The sequence below is a fragment of the Saimiri boliviensis genome, chromosome 20 (genome assembly GCF_048565385.1).
Source record: "Saimiri boliviensis isolate mSaiBol1 chromosome 20, mSaiBol1.pri, whole genome shotgun sequence".
Classification (NCBI taxonomy): Eukaryota; Metazoa; Chordata; class Mammalia; order Primates; family Cebidae; genus Saimiri; species Saimiri boliviensis.
The window spans coordinates 13,527,381-13,540,299 of record NC_133468.1 but is presented as its reverse complement, the minus strand read 5'-3'; the positions used below and the strand labels follow the sequence as shown (position 1 = coordinate 13,540,299).

Genomic DNA, 12,919 nt, shown 5'->3' with positions numbered 1-12,919 from the left:
GGCTATAGGGTGGAATCAGGTGTGAAATCACTTCCAAGGAAGCTGAAGGATGAAAGAGCAGAAATGATGAGCGAATAGATAAAGCCAGTTCCTCATCCCAGAGGAGAAAGGTGCTGATGCCCCAAAGAAGTAGAGGTGCTGTGGAGAGAGAGAAGGATAGAAAAGGGAATAGGTCATTGCGGAGCTACTCTTTCTAATTCCAGCACCTGTTTCCCTATGATGGGCTACAAATGTCTTAGGGGAAGGAACAAAGGGAGAGAGAGTGTAAGAAGGCAGGGAAAGAAAGAAGGAGGGAGGAAGAAAGGTAGCTAGGAAGCAAAAAGGGAGCAAGTGAGCATTTGCTACTCTGAAGACACCTGGTTGACAGGAATGCTCTTCTTTATCAGCTCCATGACTGTACATTGGTCACTTAACTTCTCAATGTCTCAGTTTCCTCATCTATAAATGTTCATTGTGTGGGTGAGGATCAAATGAGCATTGTCTGCAAAAGAACAAATTGTAACATGCTATGCAAGTGCAATGAACTAATACAATTACTATGGTTTTGGCATAAGTCTTTTTACCCAGGTTCTTCTTGTTGCAGGTAGCTGTGTAGAAATACATTGCTTTCCTTGTAATTTGGGTTAGGTTTGTTGGTTGGTTCTCATAGATTTCCATCCCAGAGACATAGAAAGGAGCTTCATCTTTCAATTTGCTCTAAGGGCCAAATTTAGCCTCAGGAATTTTCATAAAGCCAGTGATGCTTTCCACTTATTTATATGGCTGTCGAAAACTTATCCATGAAGAATTTAAAGTTATATTCAAATATGGAAAGCAGTACCATCTGAAGAGAACGTAATGATGAGGGCAGAGGGGTCGGCCCACATGATGTTGGCAGATCCCACACAAGGAGTCTTCTACAGACTTTGACATTTGTTGCAGGAGGAGCTTTGGCTTTTGAGCAGAGAAATGTGGGCATGTAGCCTTGAACTCATCATTTCAGCTTTCTGAACCTCAGTTTATCCTTTTATAACATGGGAGACCTTGTGTAATTTAGGGGATTATTGAGAAGGTAAAAGGAAGTAATATATGTGACGCATGAAGTATAAAGCCTTTTACATAGTTTGGTTTAAATCATTTTTAATCATTTATACCTCTTCCTCCTTAACCTTATCATAAAACAGAAGTTTTATGGGTATTTTACTAGTGAGGATTCTGAAGGTGGGTATTTGTGTTTCTAGTCTTGTTACACAAGACCAAATAATGTTAGTACAGTCAGATCAAGAAATATAGTTATACATTCTGAAAAGAATAAACCCACAAGAAGTGACTGTATGAAAAAACATGGCATGGGAATGTTTCACCTAGTGAAATAATATGAGATGACTGGAGTCTTGATTCTGAGCCTGCATGGGGTGTGAGCTATTATTAACATCAGCCAGAAGTGCTGTGGCTGGGGGGCAGGGGCAGGGTGGTGGTGCAGAGAATGAGATTGCCCGTGGTTGATGTTCCTGGTTCCAACTTTTTGCATCCAGCTGGATAGCAGCTTATGTTGGAAACCCCCATTTGTATGCAGCTTAATTGTGAGTAGAGCAGATCTGGTTCAAATCTCAGCTGTGTCCACTGTGAATTCTGAAACCTAAGCAAGTTATTACTCATCTCTAAGGCTTACCCAGCTTTTGTGAGTTGCTTTCTGTGGTTTTTCTTATTGTTCTGAGTTGGCATGGCAGGAGCTCACCAAGACCATGGAGAATTTAAAGCCAGAAGTTCAAAGAGGAGAGGAGCAATAAAAACACTTTCCACTGATTACCTACCACGTTCCAGGCATGGAACTGTTGGCTTTTCACGTACAGCGTTTTAAATCCTGCCAGAGGTCTTCAAGGAGCCACTATCCTCAGTGTACATAGGAGGCTCATAAAGTTAAATAGTTAATCCCAAATTACACGTATTCATAGTGCTGGAGCTAGGATTTGAATCCGCCTAGATCTTTTGCCTCCAAAGCACTATTCTTCTCTTTGCCATAGGTAAGGTGTAGGCCGGAGGTTTCCATGTGTTTTCAACAATGGGCCACGTGCTCAGAAGTCCTTGCACGTGCCAGCCCTGTGAATGCAGTTGATAAAATTGATGGCAGATTTGGAGGGTCAACACCAGATGCTTGTAAATTAGATAGCGCTCATATGTGAGTAAAAGGCATATGGTGATGCCATGCAGGCCAATTTGCCCTGTTCTCCTTACGGTCCATGATATTTCATAATGCCCCAATTTGATGGTACAAGTGGAATTAAATGAACAGCTTGTATTGAATGACATGCCCTCTTGGCTACTGTGAATGCCACTCATGCTAATGAAGCCACTGGAGTGTCTAGGAGGGCAGGGGACTCTGCCATTTATATCACCAGTGTCTGGAACAATGGCTGACACACAGCAAGTGCTCAAATATCTACTCTCTGGATGAAAGAGTGAACATGGTTGGGTGCAGTGGCTCATGCCTGTAATCCTGCACTTTAGGAGGCTGAGGCGAGAGAATCTCTCAAACCCAGGAGATCAAGGCCAGGCTGGGCAACATAGTGAGACCCTGTCTCTACAAAAAAAAAAAAAAAAAAAAAAAAAAAATTATCTAGGCATGGTGATGTATGCTTGTGGTCCCAGATACTCAGAAAGCTGAGGTAGGAGGATCACTTGAGCCTAGGGGGTCGAGGCTGTAGTGAGCTGTGATTGTGCCACTGCATTCCAGCCTGGGTGACAAAGCAAGATTCTGTATCTTAAAAAAATAAATACTGACTTCCATCATTTTGTTTAGTTTGGTGTTTCAGTGTTTATTACGTGTCAAGCGTTGAGCTAAAAGCTTTACATATGTTGTTAGCCCAGTTGATCTTTGTGACAACAACCTTATAAGACAAATAGTTTCTTTTTTAAATTGTACTTTAAGTTCTGTGATAGGTGTGCAGAAGGTGCAGGATTGTTACGTAGGTATACGTGTACCATGGTGGTTTGCTGCACCTATCAACCCATCATCCAGGTTTTAAGCCTCACGTGCATTAGCTATTTGTCCCGATGCTCTCCTTCCCCTTGTCCCCCACCCCCTGACAGGCCCCATGTGTGTTGTTCCTGTCCCTGTGCCCATGGGTTCTTATTGTTCAACTCCCACTTGTGAGTGAGAACATGTGGTATAAAGCAGAGATAAAGATTATATGCAAAGACAAATAGTCTTTATCTCTGCTTTACAAATGAGGAAAATGAGGCTTAAAGTGGTTAAGTGATTTACCGTGGCTGAAAATTAGTAGATCTTGGATTTAAATCTTGGCTGTATAAGTCCAGAGTTTGAGTTCTTAATCACTACCAAGCAATAGGATAATTTAATTATGACCCAAGTCTTCTGGCAAAACCAGGTGGATAAGACTCAGGGGACCCCAAAACGTTAAGTTACAGAAAGGATGGAAACATACATATTCTGGAACCTGTTAGTTCCTTTCCTTCACTGTGCCTGAGAGATTAGTGATGAGGCTGAATGTCCTGAGAGAGTTGCATTTATGTTCTCCAGTGACAACTCAGCATCCCAAAGGAAACTGCCTTCTTAAGGTCATGCTGTGGGGAATTCCTGTGACATCATTTTTCCAGTTTCCATAGTCCTTGATCATCTACTACTTGGCTAAAATAAAAGGATTAAAAATTCATGGGAATAGTACCTGTTTTGAATGCCTGTGGCTCTTGAAGATGTCTAGTAGCATTCTTGCATAACTGTGTATCATTTTAAGACATGTTCATTTTGGCCAGAAGTCTGTGTCTACTGACACCAACATTAGTCACTCTGTTTGAAAGAGAGAGAGAGAGAGAGAGAGGGAGGGAGGGAGGGGGAGAGAGAGAGAGAGAGAGAGAGAGAGAACAGAGAGAGAGAAAAAGTAAGAGAGAAAGCGCAGGAAGGCCTGAGAACACTCAGCAGACAAGTCCCTTTGATATTGGAGGCATGCTAGTTTGGTTTTAATTTTTGTTGTTATGTTTAAACATTTGCTGTTTGCTAATTCTGGTGAAGTCCATCTAGATGGTAATGATCTCAAGTGTCCTCCCTTGATTTACCTTTGGGACAGTAAAACCACTATTGCTTGCTTTGGATTTGGTTCTTTTCTTGAGGAATATACCTGGCCTTTGGCAAAGGGGTTCAGAGTGGATGGTTAATCTAGGAAATTCACTCAGCGCCACATGATCACCTAATTACCAAGGCAGCAAACATTTTCCTGTTGGCCCCCTGTAGATGTGGTAAGGAAGATCCTTAAGGGATGTCAGAAAAACTGCATTTTATTTTCAAAAACTTCTTACAAAGGGTTGGGGAAGCTCTTTTCTCACCCCTTCTCCAAATCAGCCTTCTCCTCCCTGCTGAATCCTCACCACTTGCTGAGAGAGAATGCCTTTCCTACAGCGTGATGGGCAGTAGTGGACATACTGGATAAGAGCCAGCTGGACAGAGCTGAGTATTCATCCTTGCTTTGCTGCTCATTAGCTACATGGCTTCTGGCAAGTTATTTAACCTCTCCATGCCATAGTTTTCTCATTGGTAAAATGGGATTACCAATATCCACTCAGTAGTTGGAAGAATTAAATGAGATCATGCATGTAAAGTATTTGGCATATATACAGTTTCCAGTAATGGTTTCTATTTTATTATTATTTATTTTTGAGGCAGCATCTCTGTCTGTCACCCTGGCTGGAGTGCAGTGACAAAACACAGCACACTGCAGCCTTTAGCTCCTGGGCTGAAGTGATCCTCATGCCTCAGCCTCCTGAGTAGCTGGGACCACAGTCCTGTGCCACCGTGCCTGGCTAATATTTTTACTTTCCTGTAGAGATGAGGTCTTGCCATGTTGCTGAGGCTGGTCTTGAACACCTGGGCTCAAGTGATCAACCCCTCATCCTCCCTAAGTGCTGGGATTATAGGCATGAGCCACCATGCCCAGCCATGGTTCCCATTTAAAAAACCCTATGATTCATAATCCTATTATATGTATATGTATGTATATGCATCACATGTATGTTATTGTGTATGTGTATGTATGTGTTTTAAATATTATATACAATATAGGAATATAGACTATGGAATGAAAGTAATAATGATATAATATTATTTTATATAGAATGGTAGTAATAATAAGAGTGAAAATAATAGAACAGCTGGGTGCAGTGACTCTAGCCTATAATCCCAGCACTTCGGGAGGCTGAGGTGGGTGGATCACCTGAAGTCAGGAGTTCGAACCCAGACTGGCCAACATGATGAAATCCTGTCTCTACTAAAAATACAAAAAATTAGCCAGGTGTGGTGGCAGACACCTGTAATCCCAGCTACTCAGGGGTTGAGGCAGGAGAATCGCTTGAACCAAGGAGGCAGAGGTTGCAGTAAGCAGAGATAGTGCCGCTGTACTCCATCCTGGGTGACAGAGTGATACTCTGTCTCAAAAAAATAAATAAACAAATAAATAATAGAACAGTAAAACCCAGTTCCTAGGAGGCTGACAGATCTGGAAACTTGTAACAAATGGAGTCTCCCATAGTCTTATGGCTGAGGTGCTCCGCCTTCTGGAAGCGTTTGGTTCTGGCACCTGCTGAAGTTTCCTGTTGTCACCCACTCCAGTGCGTCAAAGCAAGACTATAGACAAAAGTCATCTGGCCAGTGCTGACCATGACAACAGTCTTGGCAAACTTCCCAAGGCAGAGATGGGCTGTCCCCGTAGGGAGAAAGAACCACAGGCCTGCCACTTCTCTGTGAGGCGGCCTGGACCAGATGCAAATTTAATACTCTCCTGTCACATTGCTAACACCCTCTGAGTCTCAGGTGACAGCTACTTGCTTCCTTTGACTGTATTGCCAGCCCAGAGTGGGAGACTGGGAAGATGGTCTCCTTCTGAGCATCCCCTCTGGTAGCCTGTGCAGTTCCTTGCTAATGGTTAAAGGGTGTAAGTGTGTGTGTGCTGTGCAGACTCCTGGTGACTGTGATTCCACCACATCCCTCCAAAGCCCTGGAATGACATGCAGCTCTGGAAAGCCACAAACCCTCAGAGGACACTGAAGTCATGTCTTTCCCCAAAGGGATTTGTTTCTGTGCATGTTTCTCACTTTGGCCTTAATTATGATGAGTATACATTATACTCTGGGTGTGGGGAATGATGGCCAGTGTTTGAGTAATGAGATGGGAAGAGACTCGGCATGTACTATCATGAAGAGGCTGAGGCTCTAGGAGTGAAGAAATGAGCCTAGGCTCATGCAGTGCTGGGTGGAGAGCTCAGGGCCATGTGGCCTCTATGTTCTTTGGCCTAAGAGTGGATGAAGAAATAGTTTATTAGTAGTACTTGGACCAGGCCAGGTTTGATGTGTCATGCCTGTAATCTTCTCAGCACTTTGGGAGGCCAAGATGGGTGAATCACTTGAGGTCATGAGTTCAAGACCAGCCTGACCAACATGGTGAAACCCCATCTCTACTAAAAATACAAAATTAGCCAGATGTGGTGGTGCATGCCTGTAATCCCAGCTGCTCAGGTGGCTGAGGCAGGAGAATCACTTGAACCTGGGTGATGGAGGTTGCAGTGAGCTAATGTCACCCCATTGTACTCCAGCCTTGGCAACAAGAGCAAAACTCTATCTCAAAAGAGAAGAGTTTGGACTAGGCTTTTTTCAGGGCACATGGCTCAGTATATGGTATCCCTTTAGACATTAGAGGTTGTAAATTAGTAGCCTCTGGAAGAAATGCAGCCTGTATTTGTGTTTGATTTGTCTAGCAAATCAAAGTGTTAAATCAAAGTGTTAAAACAATTGAACAGGAATGACTGAGTCTTTAGGCAGAGAATAGAATCCACACATCTCAACACTTCTCACTGCCGTGTCCTCATTCCGTATCACTTCTTTCTGCTGCTTGCCTAGCTCTGCAGTCATCTCATTTTGCTACATCTACTTAGTGTTTCCTGATAAAGATGGTTCTTGACCAACTAGGTTGGAATGTACTGGATACTATGACTGCCTGGGGGAATGTCATAATGCTTCTTAGCATATTAAAATTATGAAAAGTTCTATAGTTAAAAAAAAAACCTCACTGGTTTATCTTTGCTTAAACCAGTGCTTCCCACAATTCTTTGATTGCAAACCCTTTTCTTTTTACAGAATACCTAATACCATCCTATGGGACAAGAGGTTCCAATAGAACATGGTTTCAGAAACAATGGCTTTGGAATATTGTTTTGTCTTATAATCTACATTTAAAAGAATAAAGAATAAATCTGTAGATACAAAATCCAGTAACTATAAAGTCTGACAAATATGACAGCCTGCAAATTAAAATCTTTCTATGCAGTGGAATATCATGATAAGCAGGAGAAGATTCTTGTAAGATGTGTTACTGTAAAAGGGTTAATATTAAAGGTGCATGAAGAATTCTACAAACCAATGAGGAAAAAAAAAACTAAGAATGGAAAAAGTATATGAACATGTAATTTAGTAAATATAGATGTTTAATAAATATAGAAAAGATGCCCAACCGTACTAGCAACCAAAAAGTTGCAAATTACACATCAGATCTACAAAAATCTAAAAGACTCTATGTCCAATGGTAAAAAGGTTATGGGGAAAGGAAAAGCTAGTTAAAGGAAATTGGTTACTGCCTCTTCTAAGGTAATTGACAGTCTCTCCTAAAATTTATATGTCTATACATTTTTATGCACTAATTCTTCTTTGAACAATCCATCCTACAAGGATTTTTACAGATACACAAACATACATATTAACTAGTTTTTACCATATATTTATAATAAAGAAAAACTGAAAATAGCATGGCACCTGGTAGCAGGGGTGGGCTGAAAAAGGTATAATGTACCCATTTGAGCAGTGCTGGGCAGTGGTTAGAAATGAAAAGAATGTACTCTGTGAGATGGCAGGATGCCACTGGTGTGTGGTTAACTACGAAAAGCAAGTTGCAGACCTGTATATTTACATACACACACAGATGCACATACACATTCGTGCATAGAAAGCAGTCTGGAAGGAAATTCACAATGTTAAGGAACAGTGGTCCTCTCCTCTCTGGGAAGGAAAGATTGGAGCTGAGAGGAGGATACCATATGGGACTTTGGGAACAATTTTCACCCTAATGCATTATCTGATATAAATGTTTTTACATCAAGCATACAGTACTGACTTTTTAAAAATTTAAAAATTATAAACAAGAAAAAAAAAACGGATGAAGGCATAGAGGGAGACAGTTGTTATTTGAGTAAGGTGGCCATGTAGCTGAAGGGTTACAAAAAGGGGCTCTAAGAGCAGCCTGCCTGCATTTGAATCCAGGCTCTCCACTTGCTAACTTTGCAACCCCAGGCTAGTTATTTAATTGTGATGCACCAGAGATTCTTTATTTATGAAAATAATATTTCCCTTGCAGTGTTGTAACTAATAAGATAATCTATTAGCAGTCTTTGGCACAGCATCTGCCCTGATGTAAATTTTTAGAGAATAATCATAATCATTATTTATGTTAAGTAAGAATCTTAGTTTTATATGGCTAGGAGGAAGATTTTCTTTAGGAAAGTAATTTTTGTGATTTTTGCTTTGATCTGATTGTTAAAGGGTGATACATGTTAATAACAGAACACCTAGAGTATGTAGAAAAATAAAAAGAATAAAAAATGCATGATTCCATTAGAGTCTTAAACATTATTTTCCATTCATGTGACTTACAATTCTATCTGCTGAAACTGTAGTCTGCCCTGCTTTTTAGCAAGTGGTGTTGCTAGAGGGTGAGTGTGGCTCTTACCTCTGGATACATCGGTTAACTAGAAGAGAGGAAGCAATCCACCACAATGCTCAGCTTTCCCAACCCATCTAGTGGACCAAAACATGCCCACTATTATTCAGAAAGTGGCTAGGGAGAGGAAATACAAATAACTTGCCACCAGCAAAGCAATCCAACGACACCATCTTCCATTAATAAGTCACCATTTACTGAGCACTAAAATATGCCTCGTGCTCTGTTGGATGCCTCACATATATTTTTAATCTTTACAGTTCTGCAGAATACATATAACTTTCTCTATTTCACAGATATGTAAATGTCTGAGAGGTTAAATGTTTGGTCCAAAACCGCATGGATAATAAGGTGTGGAAGCAGAATTTGCAGATCTATAGAACTACAAGCTCTGTGGTCATGCTACTCTGTGTTACTGCCTCCTTGAAGACAGAAGTTGTGACTTCACTTTTGTATACAAAGAAGTCCATGCTTATGTTTTGATGTACATACAGAGGCTTGCATCAATATCCTGATGTCTAGGATGCGGAATCATTCTCCTGTGATCTGTGTCATGCTGCAGATTACCCTCTTTGCCAGCACAGACTTGTTGATGTGAGCATCACTCATACATATTTTACATTTCACTTAGGTGGCGGCTTTGAAATACATCCCATCTGTCCTCCATGATGTAGAAACGGTCTTTGATGCAAAGTTACTCAGGTGAGAGCTTATGTTGTACTTTCTTGGGCTCTATTGGCAAGCCAGGGATTCAGAGTGGGAGGTGGGCTCTTACGGGGAGCTTCAGATGGGCACTCAGCTAGGGGTGGGGAGGACCTGTGGCAGGGGACTTTTTCAAGGCTTCCAGTATGGGATTTTTACCTTTTGGTTTTCCTGTGCCAGACTGGTGAAAAACAACTGTGTAATAAGCATCCCTCTTTAATGGTATGAAATGTAATCATATAGGTTAAAAAATTGATGTTTGGGGTAAATGTCTCCATTTCACCTGGGCCTGAAGGTTATTTTGGGTTCCACTCTTTGCCCTGGAGGCCCCACAGTTGCAAACAGAGAACAGCCTAAGCACACCTAAAGAGATAATGGAGATGGCTCCCTTTTTCCTTCTCCCTCTTAACTCCATTGGGCTCGTAGATAAACACATTTTTTTAATGTTATTATGCTGTTGGAATAGGGGCATCTCAATCAGATATACCTTTTTCTTTTTAAAAAATTTATTATAGTTTCCAGATAACAGATTTAAAAGACTTTTTATATTAAAATACTTAAAGATTTAGAAAAGAGTTTCAAAGATTACATACAGAGTTATCATGTGCCCCTCACCCAGCTTCCCCTAATGTTAATGTTTACATAACTATGGTACGTTTATAAAAACTGAGAAATTAACATGGGTACAGTTCTCTTAACTGCACTCTGGTCTTTATTCATATGTCACCAGGTTTTTTGTGGATGTCCTTTTTCTGTTCATATGGGAGACTTTTGCTAGCTACTTCTCATCCTTCAGATCCTCAAACTAAATGTTATCTTTTTGGAGAAGCCACCTCTCAATATTGTAAATAAATTAAAATTTCCCTCCAGCCCTTGTGCCATTATTCATTGACACAGCTCCCTATTTATTTCTTTCACTGCATACATCACTGTGTATTGATTTGTTTGCTTCTGTGTCATTTGACGAACTCTATTAGAGTGTAAGTTCCATGCCAACTGGGACCTGGTCTGTTCCCCTTGTATCCCCATTTCTCTGTGCTTTGCCTGACTCATATTAAGTAGATGTTTAATAAGTCCTTGAAAGAATGAATGAATACAATAAGCTTATTTTGGAAAGCCGACAAGGACTATAATTTTGTTTCAGGGCATTTTGATTCTCACCCTTTTTGGGAAAAGCCATCTCCCTTTTGATGTCCCAAACTGGTTCTAATTCATAATTTTTCATAGTTTTTTTTAAAAATTAGAGACCTTTTGATTTTAAGCCTTACCATAAAGGATTACCAGCATAAAACATTTGTAAGTAAAATGGTATGGTAATAAAGTCAGAACCTTGTTTTGAACTCTTGTTTCATTAACTTCCTAGCTGCATAACCTTGGGAAAGTTAGTTAGCCCTTCTAAACTTGAGCTTTCCAACTTATGCAATTGGGATAAGTATTGGGTATAGCTTTTTAAAAAAAATTATTTATTTTACTTTAGGTGCATACTATATCTGACATTTCTTCCCATGTTATCCCTCCCCACCCTCCCCTCCCTTCCCATCCCCCACCCCTACTGTCTCTCCTTTACCCCCACAACTGCCCCCTAGTGTGTGATGTTCCTCTCCCTGAGTCCATGTGTTCTCATTGTTCAACACCTACCTATGAGTGAGAATGTACGGTGTTTGGCTTTCTGTTCTTGTGTCAGTTTGCTGAGAATGATGGTTTCCAGATTCCTCCAAGTCCCTACAAAGGACACAAACTCATCGTTTTTTATGGCTGCGTAGTATTCCATGGCGTATATGTACCACATTTTCTTTGTCCAGTCTATCATTGATGGGCATTTGAGTTGGTTCCAGGTCTTTGCTATTGTACACAGGGCTGCAATAAACATACGTGTGCATGTGTCTTTATGGTAGAATGATTTACAGTTCTTTGGCTCTATACTCAGTAATGGGATTGCTGGATCAAATGGAATTTCTATTTCTAGATCCTTGAGAAATTGCCACACTGTATTCCACAATGGTTGAACTAATTTACACTCCCACCAACTATGTCAGAGTATTCCTATTTCTCCACATCCTCTCCAGCATCTGTTGTCTCCAGATTTTTTTAATGATCACCATTCTAACTGGTGTGAGATGATATCTCAGTGTGGTTTTGATTTGCATTTCTCTAATGACCAGTGATGATGAGCATTTTTTCATATGTTTGTTCACCTCATATATGTCTTCTTTTGAAAAGTTTCTGTTCATATCCTTCGCCCACTTTTGAATGGGGTTGTTTTTTTTTCTTTTAGAGTTATGAGGTCTACATGGCATAATTAATGCAAAATGCAAAGTGTGTGCTTGATACACTGTAACTAATCAGGGCTATTGGTATTATTTTCAGATTTTTTTTTCTTTTTAAAATAAAAAAATAGTTTTTTTAAAAAAAATATAGAACGCTTCACGAATTTGTGTGTCATCCGTGCACATGGACCATGCTAATCTCTGTATCGTTCCAATTTTAGTATATGTGCTGTCGAAGCAAGCACTATTTTCAGATTTTTACGTCTCTTTTAATGCTACTAATAGCCCATACCAAGAACAACTCGTACATTTTTACTAAAGGCTTACCTTGCACTTAACGCTCTGCCGGGACTTGGGGTTATCTCAGGTCTAGAGATCCAGGGATGAACTGTAAGTGCTATGAGGTGCGAGACATTGGTCTACTTTGCTCTACTAGCTTCTATTTTTCCTGCCCTCAGCCAACTCCTGTATGAGTTCTACACCTGCATCCCTCCTGTGAAACTCCAGAAGCAGAAAGTACAGTCTATGAATGAGATAGTCCAGAGCAACCTCTTTAAAAAGCAAGGTGAGTACACAGCACCCTTGCTGGGGTGGGGTAAGGGGCCAATAAGCCCCACATCTTTTTTGGGAAGCTTGGCAGAAGAAGGCAACCTGTCTGGTGACTAAGACATCTCTTTTCTTACAACTCCTTTGGTCTGCATAAATGCAAAAAGTTGAAAGTAGCTGACAACTTAGATATCAGAATCTAAATTGATTTTAGGAAAGCTGAGGTTGCATTGTTTATTTCTCTTGAGAAAGTTTAATGAGGCTCTTTTTTTTTCCCCTGTATGGTTTATTATTGCTATCTTAAACTCTAGGGGAAATGGATGAAGTTCCTTTTAGTAGAAAGAGCCTTTCACGGGGAAGTTCTCAAAGTTTTGAGTGTGTAAGAATAAACTGGAGAGCCTATTAAATTGCTAATTCCTGAGACCCAGTTTAAAGAGTCTGATTGAATCAGAATTAGCATTTTTTAAAAGTTTTTTTTAATGTAAATTATTTTAGAGTAGTTAATGCATTTACATGGATCAAAATGCAAAGGTATGAAAGGGTACCATTTGGAAAGGGTCCCTCCAGACCCTGTGCATGGCTACTCCCAGTCCCCTCTCCAGTGGCAAAAGCCATATCCAGCTTCTTGTGTTTGCTTCTAGGCACACTCTGT

The 12,919-nt window shown here is 40.5% G+C and overlaps 1 protein-coding gene and 1 non-coding gene across 2 annotated transcripts in view; one reads left to right on the top strand and one right to left on the bottom strand.

Moving 5' to 3' along the window:
* The window catches only part of DOCK2 (dedicator of cytokinesis 2), a 427,333-nt gene that overhangs the window by 103,825 nt on the left and 310,589 nt on the right, over nt 1-12,919 (top strand). Inside the window, 2 exon segments of the mRNA XM_003936169.4 lie at nt 9,384-9,454; nt 12,180-12,286. Coding sequence (XP_003936218.2) covers nt 9,384-9,454; nt 12,180-12,286 — 178 coding nt within the window.
* Nucleotides 11,863-11,966, bottom strand: LOC120360482 (U6 spliceosomal RNA). The gene has a single exon (XR_005576970.1). It is a non-coding gene; the product is annotated as a U6 spliceosomal RNA (small nuclear RNA).